This window comes from Zingiber officinale, chromosome 9A (assembly GCF_018446385.1).
Source record: "Zingiber officinale cultivar Zhangliang chromosome 9A, Zo_v1.1, whole genome shotgun sequence".
Classification (NCBI taxonomy): domain Eukaryota; kingdom Viridiplantae; phylum Streptophyta; class Magnoliopsida; order Zingiberales; family Zingiberaceae; genus Zingiber; species Zingiber officinale.
The window spans coordinates 22,756,709-22,783,665 of NC_056002.1; the positions used below are offsets into that span (position 1 = coordinate 22,756,709).

General features: G+C 35.5%; 1 protein-coding gene across 1 annotated transcript; it reads right to left on the reverse strand.

The window, feature by feature from the left end:
- Positions 1 to 22,529: 22,529 nt before the first annotated feature.
- On the reverse strand, positions 22,530 to 26,371 carry LOC122020173 (serine/arginine-rich splicing factor SR45a-like). Its single transcript, XM_042577965.1, has 7 exons — positions 26,222 to 26,371; positions 26,115 to 26,134; positions 24,106 to 24,237; positions 23,916 to 24,015; positions 23,690 to 23,839; positions 23,091 to 23,157; positions 22,530 to 22,945 (listed from the first exon to the last, which is right to left on the reverse strand). The coding sequence occupies exons 1-7, from the start codon at positions 26,222 to 26,224 to the stop codon at positions 22,704 to 22,706; spliced, it is 714 nt and encodes a 237-aa protein (XP_042433899.1). The 5' UTR covers positions 26,225 to 26,371; the 3' UTR covers positions 22,530 to 22,703.
- Positions 26,372 to 26,957: the final 586 nt, after the last annotated feature.

Here is a 26,957-nt window from a genome sequence, read left to right on the forward strand (position 1 = left end):
TCTTTTCAAAATTATTTTAAAAATCTTCTTAAAAACTTAATTTCAAAATTCCTTTAAAAATCTTTTAAAAAATATTTTATAAATCTTTAAAATTGAATTTCAAAATTCCTTTAAAAATCTTTTAAAAAATTATTTTAAAAATCTTTAAAACTTAATTTCAAAATTCCTTTAAAAATCTCTTAAAAATTATTTTATAAATCTTTAAAACTTAATTTCAAAATTCCTTTAAAAATGTTTTAAAAATTATTTTATAAATCTTTAAAACTTAAATTTAAAATTCCTTTAAAAATCTTTTCAAAATCTTTAAAACTTAATTTCAGAACCAAGTGAAAACTGTTGCTCTCTAGGCAAACTGCTAGTAACTAATGGTTAGACATGTGGACAAAAAGTTAAGTGCTTGATTTTTTTTAGGGCTTACTCATGCTTGGACTTTCGGGCTCTGATACTTTACTAAAACAAAATTTGCAATCTATTGGACATTAAGGTTATTGCTTCTCCTTTGCCTTAAGTATTTTGAAATTCATTTTCTTTAAGCAGTTTTTCAAAAACTTTTTCAAATTTAAGACTTTCAAATCTTTTCTATTTAAGGTGAAAAATTCTTGAAGTTGGAAAATTTTTGGAAACTCCTCAAAATTTAATAAGTATTCTTATAAATTTTTGAAAACTTAGCTAAGTATCTTTCCAACAATTTTTTAAAATTCACCTAAGACTCTAACACAAATAGTACGTTGGTAAGTGAAAATTAAAATAAAAACTTAGCTAAGAATCTTTTCAGTGACAAACAATTATAAAAAGCTAAGTGTAAAATGTTCTTATCCCTCTTTAAAAACCTAAGTTTTCAAAATTGACTAAATTAAAAAGAGTTGCTTAATACTAAAAGTTTTTTTTGCTATATTACAAAGAAAAATCTTTTTTAGCAAAATTAATTGATAAAATTTTGCACTTAAACTATGTTCCTTAGCAAATTTTCTTCTCAAAAAATGTTGCTATTAAAACCAATTTTAAGTGTTGGTTTTCACTTACTCTTTTTGGTCTTGCCTAAGTTAAGATTTTAAAACAAATTTTACTAAATTTTGTTTTGAAAAAATAAGTTTTTCAAACTAGTTTATTTTGATATATGGCAAAGGAGGAGAGTAGAGAAATTCAAAGTGAATCAACCCAATTTAAACTTAAAAGGGGAATTTATATTAAGGGGAAGCTATAAAAGGGGAACTTATATTAAGGGGGAGCTATGCTTATGCTTATCTTGCTTAGTCTCACACTTGATGTGTCTATCATGCTTATGATTATCTTCCTTGTGCTTATACTTAATTGCATATTTTTACTTAACTTTGAATTTCGGTTGCCATTATCAAAAAGGGGGAGATTGTTGGTGCGGGAAGCATCCGACGATCGAACCTTAGTTTTGATAATGGCAAAGGATTCAAGGTTAAGTTGGTTTGTGATCTAACATGCTTGACTGAGTGTTTCAGGAAAGTCCTAACTGCGGTTAGGCAGGTGAAAATCCTAAGGGGTGGTAACCTTAGGTCCTAGGGGGCGATAACCCTAGGTGGAGGAAACCCCTAGGGGGTGGTAATCCTAGGTCATAGGGAGTGGTAACCCTATGCGGAAAGTCTTGGTGGGTTGAGTGCTTCAGGCAAAACTCCTAGGGGGTGGTAACCCTAGGTGGAAAGTCCTGGTGTCGCGAACCAGGTGAAAGACTGGACCAGCCGGGAAGCGGAAGTCCAGCAGAAAGTCCGAGAGCATCAAGCGCCGAGCAAAAGTCTAGTCGATCTGGAGGATCGCACTGGCATCAGATAATCTCTCCTGAGGGGAGTAGGTGAGGACGCGTTCCCCGCTAAGGGAACAATAGGCGTCGGGTCGACCTAGGATTTCCGGTCGGAAATTCGAAGTCAGACCCGGATAGTCTGATGACTATCGATAATATTTTGTTACTTTATTTATTGCTTTATGTGCTAACTTTGTGTTGCAGGATATTGTTTGGGACTAACATGTCTTGCAGGTACAAAATAATGAAGTCTTCCCTCGGATGAACAGTGTCTGAGGCGCCTCCATGGAGCTTGGAGGCGCCTCGGGTGCAAAAGCTGAGCTGGCCGCGAAACAGGGCTGAAGGTGCCTTGGAAGGTGCCTTGAAGACCCATGAAGGCGCCCTCTAGCAGATAGGTTTCGACCAGTTCGTCACTGATCCACGCATGCGACTTGGGCGAACTGGAGGCGCCTCGGACGAGCTTGGAGGCGTCTCCAGCATGCTTTAAAAGCAGGTTTCGAGCAGCACCTCCAATCAACAATTCTAAGCCTTCTCTCATTAACGTGCTGCTCCAAAAGACGCTTCGAAGTGCTGCTACTCGTGCTCGACGACCCAGAGCTCCGAGATTTCATTTTCCGTCGTTGGTATAGATTTATTTATTGCACTTATTGTAATACTTAGTTTGTAATAATCGTGTTTATAGTTGTTGCCCACCGAAAGTGATCAAGGATCGCGGGCCTTCGAGTAGGAGTCGATCTAGGCTCCGAACGAAGTAAATAGTTGTATTCCTTCTTTGCATTTATTTCATTTCTGCTGCGTTTGCTCTTAATTTACGATTCCGATAATCGATAAAATGGAAATAGCCACAAGCGCTATAACGACCCAATTTTCCTCATTAGGAGTTTTAAAAGTTCTTAAAAATATTTAGAAATGCTATAAAAATATTTTAGAGATTTTTAGAGTATTTTTATGTAATTTTTGGAGTTCGTTTGGTATTTTTACCAAGAGGAAGAAGTTTAAAAAAAAAAAGTGTTGAAGCCGGGTTTTGAACCCAAGACCTCGGACTTGGCCCGAGTCTAAACCGTATCCAATCAGCCAACTGATTTGTGACCTGTTTGTGAACATATATGGGATGAAATATATATAAGCAGTATTTAGGAACGTTTAAATAAATTGGAAATAAAAAGTGCGCGGTTGAGGAATCGAAGCTGCGACCTGGGATTTGGTTAAAACCGAGCTGACCAAGTGTGCTAGCGATCGTTTGTTATTAAAGAAGGAGAAAAAAATTCTATTTAAGCAGTAGTTAGGAAACAGAGAATAAATAGGAAATAAAATGGTTGCAGCCGAGACTCGAACCCAAGAACCAAGTTTTAAGCAGAACGCAGCCAACCAACTGGCCCGCAGATATTTCGTGAAAAAGTAAGGCACGAAATATTCTTAAGCAATAGTTGATAACGGAAATTACCTTAGGTTATAAAAAGAGGGCTTAAGTGATTTTCGAAAAAACCTAACGTTTCCTTTCTCCTCTCCTCGCGTCTCTCTTCTGCGCGCGACGGTCATGCTCGGGCGGAAGGCAAGGAAGGTTAGGGCTTCACTCCGGCGGCCGATTGAGGGAGTTTTCCGAGAGTTCTCCACCTCCTCACGATCCTTTCGTCGAGGAGAGCTTGTGGGCACAAAGAGGAGCCGAATTGTTGAGTTCTCCAGAAGCCCTAGAAGCATTAGAAGCCTTCTTCTCGATTGTAAGTCCAAGAACGCTAGGTAAGTAGCTTCTCACCTGCGGTAGGAGTGGTTTTCGGATTGTACCTTTCCTTGTTTTGAATCTGCCGTGAGTTTTCCTTGATTGGATTATTGCTGCGGTGTAGATTTTATTTACATGAATAAAGATGAAACCCTTAGATACATGGTTTTCTCTGTTTTAGATGATTGCTGCCACTTTTTTTTTTCTACCGTGAATTGATGGTTAGGTAATTGTTGTCCATGTGTTTCTATGGGCAGACAGTGAGCACAAAGAAGAGCATGACTAGTTTGTGGGTTCTTTGTGGACACTGCAATGGATAGCAACATGTAGCACTTAGGTCTCTTTCGTTTATTTTTCCTGCCGTGCCACTAAACCGAAAGAAACCTTTCAGATTTTGGGTAGCAAATCAAACTTTCTGCGTACTTAGATTTTATGCTACTATTATGTCTACTTACACAGTTTCTGTTCCAGATTCTTACCACAAATGTTTGGTCACTGATCTAAGGGTTAGGACAATTTCCTAATTTAATTAGGGGCACTTTGATCATGTATAGTTTAGAGTAACAATGTAAATTTAGTAATATGATCTTCCATCTCATGTAACAGATAAGAAAAATTGATGTTACACCTTCTTAGTGGTAGAGGATAACTCGTACATTGGTTCAGTTAATGTTTCACATGTACTTAGTTTAATGTTTTCCTTGTTAATGTTTAAAGGTTTGCTAGTAATGAATTATTTTACATGTACCACAAGTAGGAGTAGCCATGACCGAACTATGCTAACATGTATATGTATACAAGTTCTAAATGCCTTGATGGAAACATGCCATTGCACCTTGTTTGAATATAAGGCTATGATTGATAAACAAGATTAGTTTCACATAGGTTTTAATTCCAGCAAGGTTTAGATTTAGTTTGAGTTTGTATGTAGATTTCTTAGAGCTTAAATGCAGATTTTTAATTAAGCTTATAGTGCATATTTTTATGTAGGCTTATAGTGCATACTTTTATTAAGAAGAGTAGTGTAGATTTTTATTGAGTAGAGTAGTGCTGATTTTATTGAGTAGAGCATGTGCAGATTTTTGTTAAGTAGTGCATGTGCAGATTTTTAATATGCATTGCAATGTAGATTTTTCATTAAGCATTTCAGTTACAAATTTTGAGTTTAAGAAAAGTATAAGAAAGATAAAGAAAAGAAAGAAAAGGCCAAGGCCTTAAATAGATCCCAAAGTCAAGACTTTAGGGATTTTGGCACACGAGGTGCTAAAGAAAATGCCGAGGCATTATATATTAGAAGTATTAAAAGATAACAAGTATTTTACTTTTATCAGTGGCACTGTACTGGACTCTCAGTTGTCCTTGGGTTGGGCTCCCATAGTCGTCCCTAGGTTTAGATAACCTAGTAGTAACGGCACGGCCGACGGTCGACGGTCGACGACCCGAGGGTCGCCAAATGGGTCGGGTCGTTACAAAAGTAAAAGCAAGTACAGTTGTCGGGCCCAAGAGAAGTTGATTACTATTTTGAAGTATTATAAGTATAAGTTTTTGAACAAGTAAAGTAAGTTTTACATAAGTATAAAAGTATTAAAGAAGAAGTTTTTAAACAAGTGAAATAAAAGAATAAGTTTAGAACAAATGAAATAAGTTTCATTTTGTTTTAAAAGCAGCAAGTTGAGTTTTCTTTTATGCTAGCATGTTATTTAGATTAGCTTACTGTTCTTTGCTATTTTCTGAGCATGAGTAGCTTTACATGTTTAGCATTTCAGCCTGTTTGATTCCTTTATTATTAGATGAGCATGAGTAGTCTTCAGTAAGTAATCAGTTAGATCATGTTATAGATATATGTACATGCATATCGAGATTTTGTGAGTTAGATAGCGCTTACTAAGCATTTTGCTTATAGTTTGCATTTCCTCTTACTGCAGATACAGGAAAAGAAAAGTGTTAGCAAAGGAAGGCGACAAGGAGGTGCGGATGGTGTTGGAGTGTATACTGAAAGCCTAAGCTTTTGTAAACATTTATGTTAAATAAAGAATTACATTTGGTTAATTTATTTACATTTGTTTGTAGTTGTTCAATTAATTTATATTGTAGATAACATAGTATGTGGTGTCACATATAGAAGATGATGTTATCAGTACCTTATAAATTATAAACAGTAGCTCACGACCAAAATGGAAAGGAACAAACCATTGGAAGGTCGTAGTGTAAATAGGAATTAGTTTATCTTGACTATATAATTACACTAGTACACTTAGAGTGTATTGAGTAGGACCATTTGAGGTCGTTTCTTTTATACTGACTTTATAAAGAAACAAAGACCTCGGTTATTATGGAAGTGTGTGCTCTTAATCCTAATATAATAACAAGCACATATATTTGATATTTATTTCTTTAATTTATCAATGGGTGAGATTTAGTTCGATAAATCAATAAGCCCGATAAGTTGGGAAATGGTATCACTTATAGTGTGTGTTGTTGATTATAGAAGGAAACTGTGTCCTAGAAATAGTAGGTTGATAATGTCCTCAAGAGGAGCTCATAAGGATTGTCATGTTAAACCCTGCAGGTGGACTTAGTCCGACATGACGATAAGGTTGAGTGGTACTACTCTTGGACTAAGATATTAATTAAATGAGTTGTCAGTAACTCACTTAATTAGTGGACATTCAATATCTTAAACACAGGGAGACTAACACACTCATAATAAGAAGGAGCCCAAAAATGTAATTTGGGATTGGTGCGGTAGTTCAATAATAGTTCTCTAGTGGAATGAATTATTATTGATAAAATTAAGTTGTGTGTTCGGGGCGAACACGGGATGCTTAATTTTATCGGGAGACCAAAACCAATTCCTCCTCTCGGTCCCTATCGTAGCCTCTTATTTATAGAGTACTATACCCACCTATACCCACCTTCTATACCCACCCAAAGGGGGTCGGCCAAGCTAGCTTGGGAACCAAGCTAGGGCCGGCCTAGGTATAAATTGGGGTGGCCGGCCCTAGCTTGAACCCAAGATAGAGGGGCCGGCCAAATTAAATTAAAAAGGAATTTTAATTTTTATTTTTATTATGTGGAAGATATAATTAAAGATAATTAAAATTAAAATATCTCTCTTGTAAAAGATCTACAAAAGATTAAAGAAAGAGATTAAATCTCTTTCCTTATTTGTAGATTGGTGAGATATTTTATTTTCTCTTTAAAAATTATTCACATGTTGTTAAATTAAAATTATAGAAATTTCCTTTTATCAACCATGAAGAGATTTTTGAAGAGAAATTTTATTTTTAAAATTTCCGGAAACAAATTAGGAAGTTTTAATTTGTTGATTAAAACTTGTCTAATTTATTTGTTTGATGTGGCCGGCCATTAGAGATTAATTGGGAAAATTTTATTTTATTTTTCTCAATTAAATCATGTCAAGGGAATTAAGGAAATTTTATTGTAAATAAATTTCCTAATTTGCCTAGGCCAAGGAATATAAAAAAAGGGGTGAGGGTGCCTTCATGAGACACAACCTCTATTATTTCTCTCCCTCTTTTATTCCTTGGAGTGGCCGGCCATTATCATCATCATCATCCTCTCCCTCTCTTCCTCTTGTGGTGGTCGAACCTCTCTTTCCCCTTGGAGCTCTTGCGGTGGCCGGATACTACTTGGAGAAGAAGAAGAAGAAGGAGAGAAAGCTTGCATCTCTTGGAGCTTGGTTGGTGTTTTGTTCTTCATCCTTGGTAAAGCTTCTTTGTGGCCGAACCTAGCTAGGAGGAGAAGAAGGTGGTTGGTGGTTTCTCATCTCGGAAGATCGTTGCCCACACAACGTCTGAGGTTAGAAGAGGAATACGGTAGAAGATCAAGAGGTCTTTCTAGAAGGTATAACTAGTAGTTTTTCCTTTTCCGCATCATGCTAGTTATTTATGGAAATAATACCAAATACAAGAGGCTTACGATTCTAGAATTTCGAATATGTTTTTCGATGTTGTGTTCTTTTATTTTTTCTTTTCCTTGTGATTTGATTGTTCTTTTCGGTTAACCTAAAGTTATTTTAGGAAATTAAATATTAGCTTTCTATAAAAGGTTTTGTCTAGTTGGTGGTGGTTGCTCCCATATCCAAGAAGGTCATGTGCCTCGCCACGTCAGTACTGGGAACCAATTATGGAAATTAATATTTAATGGAAATTAATATTTAATGGAATTAATAACTTAAGGTGATTTGGGTCGAACGTGTTAAGTTCCGCAGGAGACCCAAGTCAAAAACTAAAAGAACGAATAGATTAAGTTTTGGATCAAACGTGTTAAGTTCCGCAGGCGATCCAAAATTTAATTTAAAAGAACACATGGTAGCTAGGAAAAGGTTCAGACCTTTGTACAAAATTTTTGTACAGTGGAACCTCTAGGTTTTCCGAGTAGCAACCAACAGATGGATGTGTGATGCCAGGACTATGGAGAGACCTGGGAAGTTTTGAGTTTTCATGTTTAGTGGATAGAAATAGTTGAGTTGTATCTTATGGTTTATGTCCTTTTTAGATTATATTTTCATTCCGCATTGTTAGTTTGGTTATTTTCCACTGTTAGAGTTTTATTCATTTGTTATTGCTAGAATAGTTATTTTTTTTAGTTGTTGTGTCTTATAATCTGCGTGGTTGTTTGATAAATGTTCCAGCCGACTGTGGTTGTGTATATTATGTTATGTATTAATGATTATGGCCACCAGTACAGGGGAGACTCTGCCGAAATTTTTCGGTAGGGATTCCATGTGGTTTTTAATTATACCGGTTAAATAGAGTTAGTAGTTAAGTAACGATCACTCTTAGAGAGTAGTAGAGTATTAAGAAGGGTGGTCGTTACAGTTGGTATCAGAGCAGTTCCCATTCTCCAGCATCACACATCAGCACCATCCTTGTCGTCTTCAAGTAAGAAAATATTTAATTTTTTTCTTTTATGCTTTCTTTATTATTTGCACTATAGAGTAATTGCTTATATGTGCTTTAGTAAGATAGAAGTTTTGTTTCTTTTTTATTCATATACATAAGTATGTTTAGAAAGGATAGAGAAGATATCAAGTCTTCCAAGGACCACTAATGGATACGATGCAATATGAATAATAGAGAACCGAGAAGTTAAGAGACTAAAGAGCAAAAAGTACCATTAGTGAAAGTCATTTAGAACCAGAAGCACGAGGAAGTTACTTGGGAGTGTAAGGACAGTATAAGACAGAGATGTCCATAATTATTCTAAGTTCGAGGACGAACTTTTTATAAGATATGGGGGATTATAACGACCCAATTTTCCTCATTAGGAGTTTTAAAAGTTCTTAAAAATATTTATAAATGCTATAAAATATTCTAGAGTTTTTTAGAAATTTTTAGAGTATTTTTATGTAATTTTTGGAGTTCGTTTGGTATTTTTACCAAGAGGAAGAAGTTTAAAAAAAAAAGTGTTGAAGCCGGATTTTGAACCCAAGACCTCGGACTTGGCCCGAGTCTTAACCGTATCCAACCAGCCAACTGGTCTGCAACCTGTTTGTGAACATATATGGGATGAAATATATATAAGCAGTATTTAGGAACGTTTAAATAAATTGGAAATAAAAAGTGTGTGGCTGAGGAATCAAAACTGCGACCTGAGATTTGGTTAAAACCGGGCTGACCAAGAGTGCTAGCGATCGTTTGCTATTAAAGAAGGAGAAAAAATTCTATTTAAGCAGTAGTTAGGAAACAGAGAATAAATAAGAAATAAAATGGTTGCAGCCGAGACTCGAACCCACGAACCAAGTTTTAAGCGGAACGCAGCCAACCAACTGGCCCGCAGATATTTCGTGAAAAAGTAAGGCACGAAATATTCTTAAGCAATAGTTGATAACGGAAATTACCTTAGGTTATAAAAAGAGGGCTTAAGTGATTTTCGAAAAAACCTAACTTTTCCTTTCTCCTCTCCTCGCGTCTCTCTTCTGCGCGCGACGATCGTGCTCGGGCGGAAGGCAAGGAAGGTTAGGGCTTCACTCCGGCGGCCGATTGAGGGAGTTTTCCGAGAGTTCTCCACCTCCTCACGATCCTTTCGTCGAGGAGAGCTTGTGGGCACGAAGAGGAGCCGAATTGTTGAGTTCTCCGCAAGCCCTAGAAGCATTAGAAGCCTTCTTCTCGGTTGTAAGTCAAAGAACGCTAGGTAAGTAGCTTCTCACCTGCGGTAGGAGTGGTTTTCGGATTGTACCTTTCCTTGTTTTGAATCTGCAGTGAGTTTTCCTTGATTGGATTATTGCTGCGGTGTAGATTTTATTTACATGAATAAAGATGAAACCCTTAGATAAGTGGTTTTCTCTGTTTAAGATGATTGCTGCCACTTTTTTTTTTCTACCGTGAATTGATGGTTAGGTAATTGATGTCCATGTGTTTCTGTGGGCAGACAGTGAGCACAAAGAAGAGCATGACTAGTTTGTGGGTTCTTTGTGGACACTGCAATGGATAGCAACATGTAGCACTTAGGTCTCTTTCGTTTATTTTTCCTGCCGTGCCACTAAACCGAAAGAAACCTTTCAGATTTTGGGTAGCAAATCAAACTTTCTGCGTACTTAGATTTTATGCTACTATTATGTCTACTTACACAGTTTCTGTTCCAGATTCTTACCACAAATGTTTGGTCACTGATCTAAGGGTTAGGACAATTTCCTAATTTAATTAGGGGCACTTTGATCATGTATAGTTTAGAGTAACAATGTGAATTTTGTAATATGATCTTCCATCTCATGTAACAGATAAGAAAAATTAATGTTACACCTTCTTAGTGGTAGAGGATAGCTCGTACATTGGTTCAGTTAATGTTTCACATGTGCTTAGTTTAATGTTTTCCTTGTTAATGTTTAAAGGTTTGCTAGTAATGAATTATTTTGCATGTACCATAAGTAGGAGTAGCCATGACCGAACTATGCTAACATGTATATGTATACAAGTTCTAAATGCCATGATAGAAACATGCCATTGCACCTTGTTTGAATATAAGGCTATGATTGATAAACAAGATTAGTTTCACATAGGTTTTAATTCCAGCAAGGTTTAGATTTAGTTTGAGTTTGTATGTAGATTTCTTAGAGCTTAATGCAGATTTTTAATTAAGCTTATAGTGCATATTTTTATGTAGGCTTATAGTGCAGATTTTTATTAAGAAGAGTAGTGCAGATTTTTATTGAGTAGAGTAGTGCTGATTTTATTGAGTAGAGCATGTGCAGATTTTTGTTAAGTAGTGCATGTGCAGATTTTTAATATGCATTGCAATGTAGATTTTTCATTAAGCATTTCAGTTACAAATTTTGAGTTTAAGAAAAGTATAAGAAAGATAAAGAAAAGAAAGAAAAGGCCAAGGCCTTAAGTAGATCTCAAAGTCAAGACTTTAGGGATTTTAGCACACGAGGTGCTAAAGAAAATGCCGAGGCATTATATATTAGAAGTATTAAAAGATAACAAGTATTTTACTTTTATCAGTGGCATTGTACTGGACTCTCAGTTGTCCTTGGGTTGGGCTCCTATAGTCGTCCCTAGGTTTAGATAACCTAGTAGTAATGGCACGGCCGACGATCTACAGTCGATGACCCGAGGGTCGCCAAAAGGGTCGGGTCGTTACAAAAGTAAAAGCAAGTACAGCTGTCGAGCCCAAGAGAAGTTGATTACTATTTTGAAATATTATAAGTATAAGTTTTTGAACAAGTAAAATAAGTTTTACATAAGTATAAAAGTATTAAAGAAGAAGTTTTTAAACAAGTGAAATAAAAGAATAAGTTTAGAACAAATGAAATAAGTTTCATTTTGTTTTAAAAGCAGCAAGTTGAGTTTTCTTTTATGCTAGCATGTTATTTAGATTAGCTTACTGTTCTTTGCTATTTTCTGAGCATGAGTAGCTTTACATGTTTAGCATTTCAGCCTGTTTGATTCCTTTATTATTAGATGAGCATGAGTAGTCTTCAGTAAGTAATCAGTTAGATCATGTTATAGATATATGTATATGCATATCGAGATTTTGTGAGTTAGATAGCGCTTACTAAGCATTTTGCTTATAGTTTGCATTTCCTCTTACTGCAGATACAGGAAAAGAAAAGTGTTAGCAAAGGAAGGCGACAAGGAGGTGCGAATGGATGTGTGATGCCAGGACTATGGAGAGACCTGGGAAGTTTTGAGTTTTCATGTTTAGTGGATAAAAATAGTTGAGTTGTATCTTATGGTTTATGTCCTTTTTAGATTGTATTTTCATTCCGCATTGTTAGTTTGGTTATTTTCCACTGTTAGAGTTTTATTCATTTGTTATTGCTAGAATAGTTAATTTTTTTTAGTTGTTGTGTCTTATAAACTGCGTGGTTGTTTGATAAATGTTCCAGCCGACTGTGGTTGTGTATATTATGTTATGTATTAATGATTATGGCCACCAGTACAGGGGAGACTCTGCCGAAATTTTTCGGTAGGGATTCCATGTGATTTTTAATTATACCGGTTAAGTAGAGTTAGTAGTTAAGTAACGATCACTCTTAGAGAGTAGTAGAGTATTAAGAAGGGTGGTCGTTACAAGCGCTATTCACCCCCCCCCCTCTAGCGCTTCTCGATCCAACACAAGAAGCGTTACATGAAGTATTTGGGATATCTGAAGGATCACCTATGAGGAATGAAAACTACACTGGTGCATTAACTAGTCATACATCGATGGAGTCTAATGTGAAAGATTTCTATAGATTGGTAGAAGAAGGAAAAAAAACCATTATATGCTGGATGCACTGAGTTTTCTAAATTGACATTTCTTGTTGAGTTATTTCAATTGAAAGTGAGTGGAAAATGGAGTGATAAGTTCTTCACAACATTTTTGAATTTTCTTCGACGAGTACTTCCACCTAAAGCACAAGTACCAAATTCTTTTTATGAAGTGAAGAAACTAATTTCTAATTTGGGACTTCACTATGAAAAACTACATGCTTGTCCAAATGATTGCATGATTTATTGGGGTGAGGATGCGAATGAACAAGCTTCTAGAGTATGTAATCTTTCAAGATGGAAAAACATGTAGAAACAACAAAAGAAGTCACGCAAAGGTGGAAAAAAAATCCTTCAGATGAAAACTCCAGCCAAGGTTTTATGGTATTTTCCATTAAAACTGAGATTACAACGATTATTTATGTCATCTCAGACGTCTGAAAATATGCAATGGCATTCTAAGAAACAGGTTTCAGATGGAATTTTAAGGCATCCGGCTAATTCGCCAGCATGGAAGGCATTTGATGAGTGACACGCTGAATTTGGAGTAGATCTTAGAAATGTACGTTTAGGACTCGCCACTGATGGATTTAATCCATTTTAAAATCAAAGTACGTCACACAGTACATGGCATGTTGTTCTAGTGCCTTACAATTTGCCACCTTGGGAATCTATGAAGCCTCATTCAATTATTTTATCCACCTTAATTTCAGGACCTAAAGCACCTGGAAATGATATTGATGTATATTTACGTCCCTTGTTGGCTGAATTGAAGGACTTATGGGAAAATGTGATTACCACTTATGATGTTTGCAACAAAGAAATGTTTCAAATGCGGGTTGTATTGCTTTGGACCATTAGTGATTTTCCAGGTTTGGAATGTTTGTCTGGGTGGAACACATATGCCAAGAATGCTTGTCCAACATGTGCTGATAAGACAGATGCAGTGTACTTGAATAATGGAAGAAAATGGTCATTTAAAGGGCATCGCCGCCTCTTATCGACAGATTCAAAAATACGAACTATGACAAGTTGTGGCAAGCCAGAGAAACGTGAATTAGATTTGATACCATTGTCTGTATCTGACGTTCTACAAATGACCCAAAACCGAAATGTGGTATTTGGTAAGAGTAACATATTGAAACCATTGGTGCGAGCAAAAACAGGTTCCACTAAACAAATGTGGAGGAAACAAAGTATTTTTTTCACTTTGCCTTATTGGGAGTTTAATTTGATAAGACATAATTTGGATCCTATGCATATTGGGAAAAATGTTTGTGATAATATCCTTGGAACACTTTTAGATGATTCTAGCAAGAGCAAAGATAACGCTATTGCACGTGGAGATTTGAAAATATTGGAAATTATGAAGCAATTATGGTCACAGCCACAATCAAATCGTACAAAATATTTGCCACCAGCATGTTATTGTTTGAACAAAGCTGAAAAAAGTTGTTTTGTTCAGTGTTGAAAGATATTTGTGTCCCTGATGGTATGTCATCTAATATTTCAAAATGTGTAGATGTTGGACGTTGTAAGATTTTGGGTCTGAAAAGTCATGATTGTCATGTCATAATGGAGCAATTTCTTCCAATAGCTCTTCGTCATATGTTATCAAAAAAGGTAACTGCACCATTAATTATTTTATATGAGTATTTCAGAGCAGTGTGTGCAAAGTCACTACGAGAAGATGAATTAAAAAGGGCTGAAGAAGGAGTTGTATTGGTCTTATGTCAATTAGAAAGAATTTTCCCCCATCATTTTTCACAATAATAGTGCATTTGGCGGTGCATTTGGCGTATGAAGCAAGAGTAGTCGGGCTTGTACTTTTAATATTAACTTTTTATATATATCTCGTAAATTTCATTATTTCTTCAAAATCATAAAATATTATATTTTTGGAATCATGTACAATAAATTTACAATTTTTGGAATCATATAGCTAAAATTCTGCATATACTATTGCCATATTTTCTCATATCTAATTTAATAATCTAATATTTTATAATGTTAAAAATCATATGCCTTAATTAAAAAGAGAATTTGGAAAACGAAAAGGCTCTTATTTGTCTGCTAAAAGAACTTGGGAAAATGAAAGGGCTCTTATTTTTCTCCTAAACCCTAAAACTGCCACCTTATTTTAGAATCCCACGTTAGTATTTGATATTCCCGCTTGTAAGTTCCTTTTTTTGAGAAAATCCACCTATAACGTAAATCTACCTCACGATTGATTTTTCCCATCTTGTGTAAACAAAATCTATGTTTTACCGTAAATTACAATTCGTTTCCAGATTTTGGAGGTAAATTCTCTTAACATTATGTTTTAAACAAATTTGGTGTTCAGATAGCTTAGAATGGACTTTTGTAAATCTTCCATAAAATTTCTTTTATGTTGTGAAGGATTATGAGCAGTGATTATTTTAATATTGTGTTTGTTCTTTATTTGGTTGCAAATATTTTTCGTTTGAGATTGGAATGTAGAATTTGTTCGCTATGAGAGAAATTATCATATGTGTTATTATCCATCCAAATTCATGACCAATGTTGATAGAAACAAACAACCTGTTCATCATGATCTTTTTCTATATCATGTATAATTAAAATAAAGAACTCCACCATATCAGATATATCTATCATACTGGTCCAAAAAGTCTTCTTTATCTCTATAATTGTCTACTTGTTTATTGTTTCTATAATTATTTGTTATGTATCTTTACCATCTTGCTTAATGTTGTAATTTTATATTATTATTATTATTATTATTATTATTATTATTATTAGTAGTAGTAGTAGTAGTAGTATTATTATTCTCAGGTACATATGAAAAATGACAAACAAAATATTTCAAAAGTTGATTAAGAATATCAGAAGGAATAATAGGTGTGACGATGAAGTTGAATCACAAGACACAACATCACATTCACCATCAGAAACCCAAAACAATGCACTAGAATCACAACAACATGATGAGGAGTTCCATGAGGAAGGTTGGAAATATATTTTTAATATATTTAATTAAGTTTAAAGCATGACAAAACAATCATATTTTGCATATATATATTTATCAGGCGAAGATGCAGTGTTGCGTTCGCAAAGGCAGGCGAATAGATGTGGGAGGACTATAATGAAGGATGTTCATGCATTGCATCACGATGATTTGCTACATGTCACATTTAATGAAAGAGGTCAGCCTTATCACCAATATATGTGGGAGGACTATAATGAAGGATGTTCATGCATTGCATCACGATGATTTGCTACATGTCACATTTAATGAAAGAGGTCAGCCTTATGGTGATTTACAGTCGGTACTAGCAAATTATGGGGGGGCAATAGCTCGGAATAGAGTTTTGTTGCCCCTTGATTATTTAGACTGGTGAAAAATTCCAAAGCATCGGTTGGAGGAGGCATGGAAACTTGTTATTGTAAGTTGAGAAGTACTTAATATCACACATGAATTTCAAACATTAACATATTTAATTTTATGCTTATAGGCACGATTCATAATCTCCGATCAACACCGAGATTTTGTGATGCAAATGATGGGAGTTGCATAGAGGCAATGAAGGACCCAAGTTAAAGCTACGTCTTCTGACTCAAATATCCCATTAGAGGAGCTTGTGTCTATTTGTCCTATTCCTCATGGTCTGCCTACAGAAGTCTGGGAAAGATTATGTGAGCACTAGAAGGTTACTGAGGTAATCACGAGTATTGATAATTTTTTATATATAGTTATGGGTATTCCTAGTAAAACTTAAACTTTTTTTTTCAGAAAAGTTCAAAAATAAATCGAGAAAATGGAAAAAAATAAAAAAGGAACTCATGCAAGGGACGAATAAGTATTGCTTCTCTGGAAGACAAATTTGTAAGTATCAAATCATAATTTTTTTCTTTGCAACAAGTTTCATATTACCTATTTGTTGTTTAAACTTTGATGTTATAAATAGCTGGTGTTATATGCTTCCATGGTGTTGTAAAGTAACTATAGATTAACAATGATATAGAATGTAGTTAAACTTTAAAGATATGTTGTTAACGATTGCTTCTACTTTTTCTTTTCATTTATTTTGTAATTTGTGAATGTGTGAATTAAGAGTATAAGTTTTGTTTGCAAAATTTCAGCTGTCACATTTGTTGTATATGTGTTATTGTTCTTCTATTAGTTGAAAGAAAATGGTAGGAAGCCGACTCGTATCGAAATAATGCATTTGAGTCAAAGAAGTAAAAAGAAAGGAGGTGCTCTAGTTGATGCTGAAGCCATATGCTATGAGGTACTGATTTGTTACAATTTTTTTAAAATGACTTTTGAATAAATTTTTCATTTAATTGATGTTTTGTTTGTTAGCATTTGTTGGATGAGACTGTGCAAATTCGCCTACAAGACATGCATGAGGGAACACAAACAATAGAAGTGCATGAGGATGCATTTCGGTTATATTTTCTTTAAAATTTGATATCATTTTTGTTAAGGCTATTACAAAATGTATATCTATTAATTATAAATTTTATGCGGTGATGTATTCAGAACTGAGCATTCTGGTCGAGTTCGATGTCTAGGAGAAGGAGCACTACCTAGCCAAATCTTCCCTGAACAATGTAAACGTAGCTCATTCTATAATAGGCAAAACTATCACTCCACTACGGATATAATAGATAAATTCAAAGCAATGCAAGAACAAATGAACAAAGATATGGAGATGCGTAAATCACAGTTGCGAGCAGAAATGGAGGCACAAAAAGCACAATTTCAAATAGAAATGGATCAAATGAGACAAATGCAAGATTAGTTTGAAAATTTTACACGTGTTATGCAGAGTACGGTACATGGAACTACTGGAGGGTCTAATGGACCTGAATTGTTACCAACACAGGTATTTACATATTGTATAATATCAAATTAACATGTTGGTTACTCGTTCAAATCTATGATTTTAATTTTGATTTATTTTTACAGATGGCAATTGTAATGGCAAACATCATTTAGAAACACATGCATGCCACATCAAATCCAAAAGAAAATGATACCTCTCCCAGAAGATTCGTCTAATAATTAGATATTGAAGGAAAAATATATTCTAGTTTGTGCCTTCATTTGTAATCATTAGTATGCTTTTGTTTTTAGAATTTCATGCTTCTTGAAACTTAGATACTCATTTGTGGATTGTTGGATTTTGTTTGGTTTATATCCTAGTAAATGACAATTCATTTTTGTTATTTTTTAGTTATTTCTCTTAAATGTACCATGTTTTCCCCATTGTGGAGTTGCTTGTGCAGTAGGAACGGAATAGAAAAATCTAAAAATATTTTTTTTAAATTACTTCTGAAGCGGTTAACAACCACTCTTAGAAGGGAAAATGTATTGCAGTGCCTATGGCTATACAATTGGTTTACAACAGCTTCAGAAGTTTGTACAAGCGTTCTGAATAACCGCTCCTATATATTAATTTGAAGCGTTAGTTAACCGCCTCAAGAACAAAGCAACCACATCGCTAGAAAACCGAATGTGATGCATGTTTATAGGTCCGGTTATCAACCACTTCCAAAGACTAGAAACACCAGCGGTTAAACAACCGCTTCTGTGACTACCTGTTGGAGTTGTTTATAACCGCTTCGAATAATGCTTTTAGGAGCGGTTATTCTTGTTTCACCACCGACTGTTGTTGTGGTACAATAGATGCTAGGAGCGGATGAAATTGAGCTAGTAATGGAACCACTTAAAATTTATTTGAAGCGGTTAGAATACGCTTCGAAAGGTCCCAAAAACCGGTTCTAAAGCCCTTGTTTTTTTTGTAGTGACGCCGCACGCCTCCTTCTCATCTGCTCGCGTACCCTTCCGCTGCACCTTGTCCCTCAAATGCACTGAACCCGTCTACTCTCTCCCTTACCGTCCTTCTCGCTAGCTGTGTATTTTGTTCGACGTCTTGTTCTCCTAAGTTTCTGCACACTTAGACACATGGTTAAACACAATAGAACCTAACCTAATTTGATTGATCACATCAAACTACCTTGGGGTACCAACACTTATAACTAAGGGATGTTGGGCTTCTGTGTCGTCCACCTCAAGTGCTTATTGATTTACCCTGCTGACCGGTGGAAAACTTTCATGGGATCAGACCAATCATCACAGGCTCGACATTACCCAGCCTGATTAATCATTTCTAGGAAGAAAATTGCTCATAAAATCTGTGCACAATTTATATGGTGGTGTTCCAGAAGTGAACATGAGATACATCCACAGCGCTTCCATTTTTTCTCTCTTTGTTTTTTTAAAATATAATAATGCCCACCGTAACAGCAAGCTATTGCAAGGCAACATGGGTAAACTATATGTGGATGTTTCTCCGCGGCATGTGTTTGTGAGTTTAGTTTGTTCTATGACTTATCTTGAACAAATGTTTACTCAACAATCAGATAAATCACCAAAAGCCAGTACCTTTTCGTCTAAGCACACTTCTCGATCTACAAATAGAAAAATAGTAACTCAATATCTAGATGCGAAAATCCACCCTAAAAAGGTGTATTAGTAAAGAAAAGGTAAAATCCCAACATGAGCCTGATATGAATCATATCAGGCCCAACATAGGTCTAATATAGTTTCATATCAGACCCAACATGAGTCTGATATGGTTTCATATCAGACCCATATTGGTATTTTTTAGTCAATTGTTTCATTAATACTTTACAAGTTTCGAGAAGCTAAAATAAGCAATGGATAAAACCGTTTGACTTCTTTCTTGTAACCTCAGAAATCTACAAGACTTAAACTAGGTCCAATCGGACTTGTCTAGATCCATTAGTGACTTTCGGTCAAAATCCACTGATGGACCTATACATGTCTGATTGGACCTATTACATGTCTTGTGAATTTTTGCAGTTGCAAGGAGTCAGGCAGTATCATTCATTGCTTATTTCAATATCTTGAGAGGTGTTAAAATGTTATTGGAAGAATCAGTCAAAAAATTCCAATGTGGGCTGGATATGAATCTTATTAAGCTCACGTTGGGCCTTATATGATTTCATATCAACCCCACGTATAATTCCATATCAGGCCCAACGTGAGTCTAATATGATTTCATATCAAACTTACGTAGAAATTTTTTAACCAATTGTTCCATTAATAGTTTAACATCTCCTGAAATGTCGAACTAACAAATGGATATCATCGTTAGACTCCTTGTAGCATCAGAAATCTATAGGACCTAAAATGGATCAAATTGTACATGTCTAGGTCCATCAATGGGTGTAATCGAAATCCACTAATAGACTAAGACAAGTCTGATTTAACACATTTTAGGTCATGTGGATTTCAAAGGTTGCAAGGAGTCAAATGATACTATCCATTGCTTATTTTGGCATCTCAATAGGTGTTAAAATGTTATTGGAAGAATCAGCTAAAAAATCCCAACGTGAGCCCGATATGAATCATATCAAACCCACATTGAGCCTGATATTATTTCATATTAGGCCCACGTTGAGCATAATATAATTTCATATCAAGCCTAAAGTGATCATGATATGATTCATATCAGGTCCACATTAGGATTTTTTTTAGCCGATTGTTCCATTAATATTCAAACACCTCCTGGTAAGTAGAAATAAACAATGGATAACACTATTTGACTGATTGCAACCTTAGAAATCCATAGGACCTGAAATTGGTCAAATCGGACTTGTCTAGGCCTATTAGTGGATTTTGGTCAAAATCTACTAATGGACCTAAATAAGTCCGATTTGACTCATTTTAAGTTTTATAGATTTTTGAGGCTACAAGAAATCAAATATTATTATCCATTACTTATTTTGACTTCTCAGGTGTTAAAATATTAATAAAATAATCAATTAAAAAATATCAATGTGGGCCTGATATAATTCGGGCTCCCGTTGGGATTTTACCTCTTCTTTATGAATATACATTTTTTAGGATGGATTTTCGCATCTAGACATCGAGTTTCTATTTTTCTATTTGCAGATCGAGAAGTGTTCTTAGATGAAAGTGTACAGCTTTTTAGTGATTTGTTTGATTGTTGAGTAAACATTTCTTCAAGATAAAGTCACAGAACAAACTGAACTTACAAACACATGTTGCCGAGAAACATCCATATTTAGTTTATCCATGTTGTCTTGCAACAGCTTGCTGTTATGGTGGGCTTTTTTTCATTTTAAAAAATAAAGAGAAAAAAATAGAGGTGTGATGTGGATGTATCTCATGTTCACTTCTAAAAACACTTCCACATAAATTGTGCATAGATTTTAGGACCAATATTCTTTCTAGAAAGACAAGAGGGGAAAATGATCTACGTTGTATATGTGCTGTTAAATGCAACAAGTGGAATCTTTATTCAAAGCAAATTCTAAAATGCATCCAGAGTTGGCGATGTCTATTACCAGGTTGAATCAAAATTGGACTTTTATTTATATATTGATAATTTCTAAATATTATTGTGATTTTGTGATTGTGATATGATTTCATATCATATCAACGTTACGCCTGATTTAATTCTATGTTAGGCCTAATGTGGACCTAATATGATTCATATCAGGTCTAATGTGTGTCTGATATGATTCATATCAGACCTATATTGGTAGTTTTTAACTGATTCTTCCATTAACATTTTAACACCTCTCAAGATGCTGAAATAAGAAATGGATAACACTATTTAACTCCTTGCAGCCTCAAAAATCCACAGGACTTGAAATGAGTCTAATCGGACATGTCTAGGTCCATCAATAAGTTTTGATCAAAATATACTTATGGACCTAGATTAATCCGATTTGATCTATTTTAGGACATGTGGATTTCTAAGGCTACAAGGAGTCCAACGATGTCCTTCATTACTTATTTCGACTTCTCCCGATGTGTTAAAATGTTATCAAATGAATAAGCTAAATCCTAAACGTCGTGGGTCTGATATGATTTTCATATCGGACCCACGTTATGCATGGATGCATGCAAAAGAAAAGAGAAGAGAGGTTGCATACATATGAAGAGAGGAAAAAGAAGAAAGAGAAAAATGAGAGAAAAGAAAAATAGAAAAATTAGGAGGGTAGAACGGGAAGACAAAAGATGCATCCTTTGATAAATATCAAAGTAACGTTTATTTTTTGTTCAATTTAGAAATGTAAGCGTGCCTTTTGATAAATTACTGAATAGTTTTGTATGTCCTTTAATATAAACTTGGAAGTCTCCACCTTGAAGTTGTGGTAACAAGCACATTTTCACTCATGGTTTTAGCATCTTTTCTTCACTTAGATAATTTCACAAATACTTTGCGAGTAAGAGAAAAAGCATGAAGAATGCACAAAATCATAAATGTTTTGATCCTACGTGTTGGAAGAGCCTTGTAAGTAGCATTTTATCGAGCCAAAAACAGAAATCTAGTGACCTAATGCAAATTGAGAAGAAAGTAGACAATCAATCGACCACAAATGTAAGGGGTTCGGTTCGCCATAATGGACAGTGTCTTGCTTAACAATCCAAAATAATACAATTAGTAATGAACTTCTCCACCAATAATGCTCCCTTCCTCAATAGCCTGATTCTTGAAGAGTGCATGCTTTGTGATTTTGCTAAACACAAAAATAAATAGATGCTTGTGTTCTCTGGGTTCCTTCCTACATTTTGGCTCATTCACCATGACAAGAATAGAACATAAATTGCGTCGATTCTAAACCTGAAAGCTAGAAGCCTACATTGTCGGATTGCTAGTCACTGACGATGAATCGATAAATTTTGAAAAGTGAAGATGGGAGTATGTTACATACCTTTTGAGTTTCTATTTTTCATCACTAACATCTCAAAGGAGTTATAACTAGTTGAATCTCAAACTAGTTGAATCTCTTGTTCTTATGTTGGACAAAATCAATTACTTTTCAATTTTAATTTGCTAAAACTAACCAATGAATGTGCATAAACTGTATTCAAATTTACCTAATAGACAAATCAAAAAAAAAACCATTCACCACCAAAATTAATCAGATGAAATTTAAACACCTTACTTATCCAAAAAAGCAAAAACTTATCTACTCAATTCTAGTTAAGTGTTACAAACACTAATTCATTAAGCCTCTTCCACCATCAGGGCACCACCACTTTTTCTTCTTCCTTTCCACAAACCAAAACAAAAGTAAACTAAATAAAATGTTTCGACTCAGAATCGTTCAACACAGTAAAATGGAAAGAAAATGAAAGGGGCCGACCTATGCATACAAAAACTGAAATCCATTAAGCAAACTTTCTCGGTGTGTTATCGGCTTCTCTCCATTGTAGCAACGGGAAAGCACAAATGACTCAAAATTCTTAAAACGACCAACTGCTTACCATGAGTAATGCCCACAATATCATCAGCCAATATTGACCCATCCAATATTAGTCAACATACAGTAGATAATTGATAAGTCAACAGCAAGAACAGCACAAGTCCCTGAAGTTTAAAGCTCTTAATATTGAACATAATTAGATGCATAATGCAGCAACCGAAACCAAGTCCACGCTTGAAATCTAACGTGGAGGATAGCCATTAACACGACGCCCAAAGGATGCTCTCTCTGGGCTTCTATAACCATAAGGAGAAAATGACCTTGATCGTCCTCTTCTGTACCTGCTATCATAATAAGGTGATCTCCGAGGTGAGTAATCTCGCCCACCTCGATAAGGAGAGTGTCTAGGAGATCTACGGTAACCACCGCCATACTCATCACGGCTGTAACCTCCATAGTATCTGTCTCGCTCACCTCTACGGCCTGTCAGAGACACATTAGAATCAGGATTAGAGAAAAATAATTGAGTGTTTCAGGAATGATAGTTGAACACTATAAGAAACATGAATAGTTATCCCTGATAAATTCAAGATAGTAACTGATCAAATTTTAGTTAGGATAAACTCACCATCTCTCGTGCTAACCACGCCAAGGTATTTTCCAGGTGTAGGTGTCCGTGCTCGCCCCCTCCTTGACTGAAAAGACACAAGAAACTAGGTTATTTCTTTACACTTACCTCCAAACTCAGTAAATCATCTTCATACAACAAAGGTATTGTTGCATAGATCTACCAAAAAAGACCAAGGGTAACACAGCTTGGTCACTCGAGCAAATATTAACTGAAGCATTCAAGGCTTAGAGAAACATAATCATGCCGCGACAAACAGCCGTATCTGAATGCCACAGATGAGGTACCATTAAGTCCAAGTATGAGTTGGTAATGTCCGTTGATTAGTTGTGAGAGTGGTGAGAGTTGAAGAAGAATGCTGAAGTTGTTAAGTTGGAAAATTTTGATATGTTTAGTTGATCTGATGCATGGAAAATTTGTTAAGCTGGCCATTCATCAAGCTGTGAGAGTTAAGTTGATATTGATGAACACATCATCTTTGGATGCTGCCAACAAATCTGACGCAAATTCTGAATGTTACCAAAGAATCTCCAAGTTAAAGAATGAGAAGGCCATGCCCCACAACTATAATAGTCAACAAAGGTATGGAACAATTCTACCTTCTCCACTGTTATGTACCGGCCTTCGAGGATTGACTGGTTGAGGTACTTGATACAACGATCAGCATCTTTTGCAGTCTCCATAGTCACGAATGCAAAACCACGAGAAGCACGTGTCCGAGGTTCAACAACTAAGTGACATCCCACAACCTAAGAAAAGGAAATCAAGGCCTTACACAATGATAATTATTGAAAATAGAAAATAGAGAACGCAAAATCAACATGCCTTTCCCTCCCTAGAAAAGTGATGTTCCAAATCCCTGTCTGTAACCCTGGATGAAAGACCAGTTATATAAAGAGTATTTCCAGTATTCACTGCTTCATCCCTGCAGTCAACTTGGCAATGAGCATAGATATCAAACAGAAAAATAAAACATACCACAAGAACTTAAAGTTCAACGTGAGAAAAGACAAACCTGTCACGACTTCCAGAGGGAGATCTTGCTCGATTCCTAAGTGGAGGAGACCGAGATCTTGAGCGAGACAAATCCCTAGGAGGAGATCTTGATTTGGAGCGACCTCTGTAAGGAGATGGCGAACGAGAGTACCTAAGAAAGCAATAAGCAGAGTTTGACATGGTAAAAAAATGAGGGATAAAGCGCCATTGGAGTATATATATATATAATGCTTATTCTAAGTCTAGTGATTGCATTTACAAGGATATTCAAAGAGAGTAGTGAAAGAAAAATACAATTATGAAAATAAAGCACAAATAGACTCATAGGACAGTTGGATACAACAATGAATAAGATGCAAACTACTACGTTTACGTTCAAGTTCAAGTAGTTGAATAATCTTCTTTGCTGATCTAATGAATGACATAATGATGTCCTTAGATTACACTTTCTTTGCTGAAATGATAAACTATTTCTATTTGTTTAGTCATCTCATGAAAAAACTAGATTAGAGCTTATGTGCACAAAAGTCACAATTATCACCCACAGTATAATTTCATTGGCTCAGTAGGACTATTCAATTTAATTAATTGCTAGAGCAAAATAAGCTCACAATGTGGTGAGAGTCAAAGCCCTATATTTTTGTCTCTGCCCTTGATTTGACTACTCCAGTATGCAGTTTTGCTTTTTCAAGATATACACCTCATAGATGAACAGCAAGGGCTGATGTTGATATAGGAAAGTCTAGATATTTGCCTCTGCACTACCAAATAAATAGAGGATTGTGATGAACATGAAAAGTTGAAAGATATTGTGCTTCCTAAAATGGATTACCCAGTTTACAAATCAAATTTGGAAGATTGTTGCATAAGTACTTCATATTTCACTTATTGATAAGTGTTTGCTAAATTATATGTGTTCTGTCACTCATTTAGAAAATAAAACTTATAAGATAGTTGGATGTTTTCAAATCAACCACAAGTAACCAGTTAGATAGTGTTAACTTTTTTTTTCTAGAATAAGCATAAAAAAGAAATCACAATGTAACATTGAGTAACAAGAGAATGCATCTTGTTCAAGATCATGGCACCACCTGGGCCTCAGGTGCGACAACCTAGCAGATTCGACAAAAGATGACACAATGGAGTATATGGCAAATGCAGTCTACATATCGGTTAAAAAAACATGATTTTCCATGTGTCATGCATCATATGATCACACATTTTTTTGTGGAAAGATAAATCAGATATATCAAAATATACTCTTTTTGTATATATTAGTCATTTTTATTGATATAAATATTTTTAAAACTGATCATGTATGGCCACATATTGCATATGCACTATATGGGTTGACCACATATTGCCTGCATTAGCTTGTTCACATCTTACTCAAGATCAAAGGCTTTCTTCATTAATGCTACAACTAATGATAGTCCAACTAATGTGTGATGAACTTCAATATATGGACTATCTTACCTAATTGACACAGAACCAGACAATGATACAAAGAGGAGAAAGATAATTGCACATACGACAAGAGCAATTCTAGAGGAAGGAGAAACATGAGAAGAAAGCAAAGAAAAAGCAAATAGAAGAATTCCAAGTCTATAAGAGAACTAATATTATCCTTTTCTACCTGTCTCATCGTACCTCAGCTTGGTATCAGAGTTGCTTTTTGCAACACCAGCATTACTATATAGTTCACGAATCAAAAATCCAAAATTCCTAGTTAGGTAAGTGTTGCCATATGTACTTCCTCTTAAGTTAGATAAGAGTTGTGCGTCAAAGATAATTCGCAGCGACAGGAGAAAGCATGAAGTTTCTTATAATCATGTCCTTTATAAAGGGGATCTGAATCATCAACCGCCTACTGAGAAAGGAACCATCACACATATTCCAAGCGTGAAAAAATAGATAGCCACAAATCGCAGCATGAATCAAAACATGGCACAAACAAAAATCTGACGACTAAAATAACCAAGACAAAATAGGAACGATCCGAAAGGAAAAAATGAGATCGGCACATACTTTCCGCGTGGAGAATCCGCCTGCAAGTGGACAGAATACGTTGACGTGAGAAGGATGCAATAATAAAGAGAAAAAGGAAGGATGACGCAGAGAGGGGCAGAGCATACCATTCCGATTAGCCAACGCGACGAGGGGAGCGACGATGGAGGAACGGAGAAACCCTCGAGAGCTGTCTAGGGTTTGGCCTTCCCTTTTGTTTGGGGATCCTATAGGAGAAAGGGACAAACCTGATATTGGCGAGATAAATCAGATGGCGTGGATCGGCTCGATGATAAAATATATAACTATTTGGCGGCGGTTTAAAACTTCTGCGGATTGGGCCGGGCCGCGTATGATTTGGTCCGTCTTTGTGTTGATGCCGGGTTCAATTCGCGTCTCCGATTAGGTGGCAAGGTTTGGTTCGGGCTGGCTGAACCGGACATGATCCACGTAAAAAATAAATAAATAATAATAATAATAGTAATCTTGATTTTATAAAAAAAATAATATCTACCTTTTATTTTTTAATATTTTAAATATTTTATTTATTCAATATGGATATCACGGGATTATCACTTATGCCCTATTTACTGGACAGGGATCCTCTGATCCAAGATCCCTAGACCCTTGTATGTTCATTGGATAGATGGATTGTACCTCACATGTTAAATAAATGGGGTACAATTCATCCCACCAATGAACATACAGGGCCTCCTCTGGTCCAGAAAATTTTAGACCAGAGGATCTGGCCTCCTATTTACTAAACAAGGAAATCACAGTATAGATCTCCTGGACCACTTTTTTGTGGTCCAGGGGATGTGTCACTTCCATTTGCGGTCGGATCATGATCGTGATCCAGCCACA

Excerpts from the sequence above, each read along its gene's own strand:
- LOC122020173 (XM_042577965.1), bottom strand. Across the intron at positions 24,016-24,105 it reads CCCTCTGGAAGTCGTGACAG|GGATGAAGCAGTGAATACTG; the intron begins GTTTGTCTTTTC and ends AGTTGACTGCAG. Across the intron at positions 22,946-23,090 it reads CGTGGTTAGCACGAGAGATG|GCCGTAGAGGTGAGCGAGAC; the intron begins GTGAGTTTATCC and ends TGTCTCTGACAG.